Source organism: Neophocaena asiaeorientalis, unplaced genomic scaffold (genome assembly GCF_003031525.2).
Source record: "Neophocaena asiaeorientalis asiaeorientalis breed wild unplaced genomic scaffold, Neophocaena_asiaeorientalis_V1.1 scaffold345, whole genome shotgun sequence".
Classification (NCBI taxonomy): Eukaryota; Metazoa; Chordata; class Mammalia; order Artiodactyla; family Phocoenidae; genus Neophocaena; species Neophocaena asiaeorientalis.
Window position 1 is genome coordinate 1,631,664 of NW_020175181.1, and position 2,265 is coordinate 1,633,928.

At 61.1% G+C, this 2,265-nt stretch overlaps 1 protein-coding gene across 1 annotated transcript in view; it reads right to left on the reverse strand.

Moving 5' to 3' along the window:
- Positions 1-2,064: 2,064 nt before the first annotated feature.
- KCNK3 (potassium two pore domain channel subfamily K member 3) overlaps positions 2,065-2,265 on the reverse strand; it is a 39,064-nt gene continuing 38,863 nt past the window's right edge. The window contains exon 3 of the mRNA XM_024764456.1: positions 2,065-2,262. Coding sequence (XP_024620224.1) covers positions 2,065-2,262 — 198 coding nt within the window. The remainder of the gene's footprint in view (positions 2,263-2,265) is intronic.

The window sequence follows — 2,265 nt, forward strand, 5'->3', positions numbered from 1 at the left end:
GGAGACCGAGCAGTCTGCCGTGCTCTGCGAGGGCCATTCGGCCTCCCTCCCCACCATCTCCCTACAACTTTGGTCATGGTTCCCTTGGGACTGACGGGACAGGACCCCTCGAGGGCAGGGTCGCACACCGGACAGAGGCACCCCAACATAAACACAGAGGGCAGCCCCGGGTCCTGGGCCCTGCTCTCTGTGGCACCTGGGCAGCCAGGACGCTCCACACTGAGATGGCATTCACACACAGGCCAGGCCAGACTTCCCTCCCAGTGGTGCCCAGAGGCTGGAGCGCAGGGTCAGGGTGGGGCTGAGGCTGATCACCCTGGGGGCCTCCACTACAGCTTCCCTGAATGCCAGGGCTGGCCTCGCTCAGCAGTGTTAAGGAGCTGACACGGGAACAGTAAGAGGGGGCAGCTGGAGGGGGAGAGGCCCCTCACCCATCCCTTGATGCTGTCTGAGTCATGGTCCCAGCTCTAGCTCTGGGCCCTGACAGTGGAGCCCAGGGTCTCACCTCCAACTGCTGCTCTGTACCTGGGCTTCTGGGTTGCAGGTGGGGTAGGCAGGGGGTACACCTGGGAGGAGCGTTCCTTGCTGCAGCTATGGCTTATCTCTAGCTACTTGGGACACAGGCACCAACACTGGTTGTGGGGTCAGGGTTCACGTCCCAGGAGGATATGCCTGCCACGTCTCTAGGCTGCTCTGCCCAATTCCCCAACTCCTAGAGCTCCAGTTCCTGGCCTTTCTGCTGTCAGCCCCAGCTCTGCTTATCTGGCCCTAAGGACTCCCCTGTTTGTAAGTAGGAAGTTCATTGACTGACTGGTCCTACCCTGCTTCAGCAGCCCACTGAGAGCCCTGCCTCGTGGCCAAGCAGAGGAGCGGCTGAGCCCAGCACTGGCTCAGTCCTGGGCTCTGGTTCTGGTCTAAGGCCCAGTTGCCCACACAACGCCAGGGTGTGCAGGCTGGGAACTTTGCTTTCAAAGAGCGGGAAGAGGAGTCGAAAGAAAGAGCACTTAGGCTCAGAGCAAACAGCCTGGGCTCTTGCTCCACTCTGCCTTTTGCTATCTGTGTCACCTTGGGCAAGTCATGTCACCTGTCTGGGTCTCAGTGTCATCTGTAAAATGGGGATGACAACTCCTGCCCTGGTGACCTAACTGGGGTGTGGTGAGAATCAAACGAATGGGTAGTCAGGACAGGGTTTTCAAACTCATTTCACGGATCTAAGAGTCGGTTATTAGCAGCAGCGGCCAGTGATGGCAAGAAGGAAGTTTTCTGTTTGATTTCAAGGGCAGCGTCTGGAAGGCTGGACTCCCTCTGGCCCCACATGAGGATGTGACTGGAGGCCAGTTAGCTCTCACCTACCAAGGGGACCACCCTGCAGACTGTTGGAGCCCTGCCTGCCCCTTCCCTTCTCCACCCCTTCTGCAGCCTGCCTGTCCTTGCTTCCATCTGCCTGCCCTCTGGGGACTAGCTTTAGGGACTGCTGGGTTTCCATTTCTTCCATAACTGCAAAGCCATGCAAAACAACACAAAAGGTAGTGGGAGACTGGGAGACACAGCTGGGGATGAGGAAGGGGAGTGGGACTGAGTGGGGTGACCTCGACAAAGACACCCTGACTTTTGGAGCCAAGGGAACGTGGGAGACCTGGCAGGACAGAGGTATAAATAGAGATGCAAACTTACACGGAACACGAAGTTCCCTCCGTAAGGGACAGGGGGAGGGGTGATGGTCTGGTTACCAGCAGGGCCTCTGCGAACTGGGGAGCTCCTTATTTTTCCAAAGGGATGGGAGGCTCCCAGCTTCTGCCTTCCCTCCCCGACCCCCCCCCAAAGTTTCACATTTCTCGGAATTTGCAGGGCGCAGATGCGGGCTCCAGGGGTCCTCAGAGCCCCGGCTCCTGCCGGCTGGTGCAAGCAGGCACAGTCGGAGATGGGGGGCGGGGGGGAGGGTGGTAAGGGGTGTAGGGGCGCCAAAGGCGGCTGGGGCGGTCTCTTCGCCGACCCCGCTGCTCCTCCGGGCAGGAGCCCCCCGCCCCGCCCGCGCTCCCAGGTGCTCCAGGCCCCGCAAGGCGTTCACACGGAGCTCCTGCGCTTCATGAGGCTGCGGAAGGTGGACAGGCTGTGCAGGCCCGTGGACACGGAGCTGATGGCGGAGCGCTGCGCCCCGCTGCAGAGGCAGCGGTGCGAGGGCGTGTCGCTGTAGCGGCCGCCCCCTCCCGGGGACGAGTGGCTCTGCTCGACGCACGTGTCGGACGTGGAGAGGTCCCGCGGGAG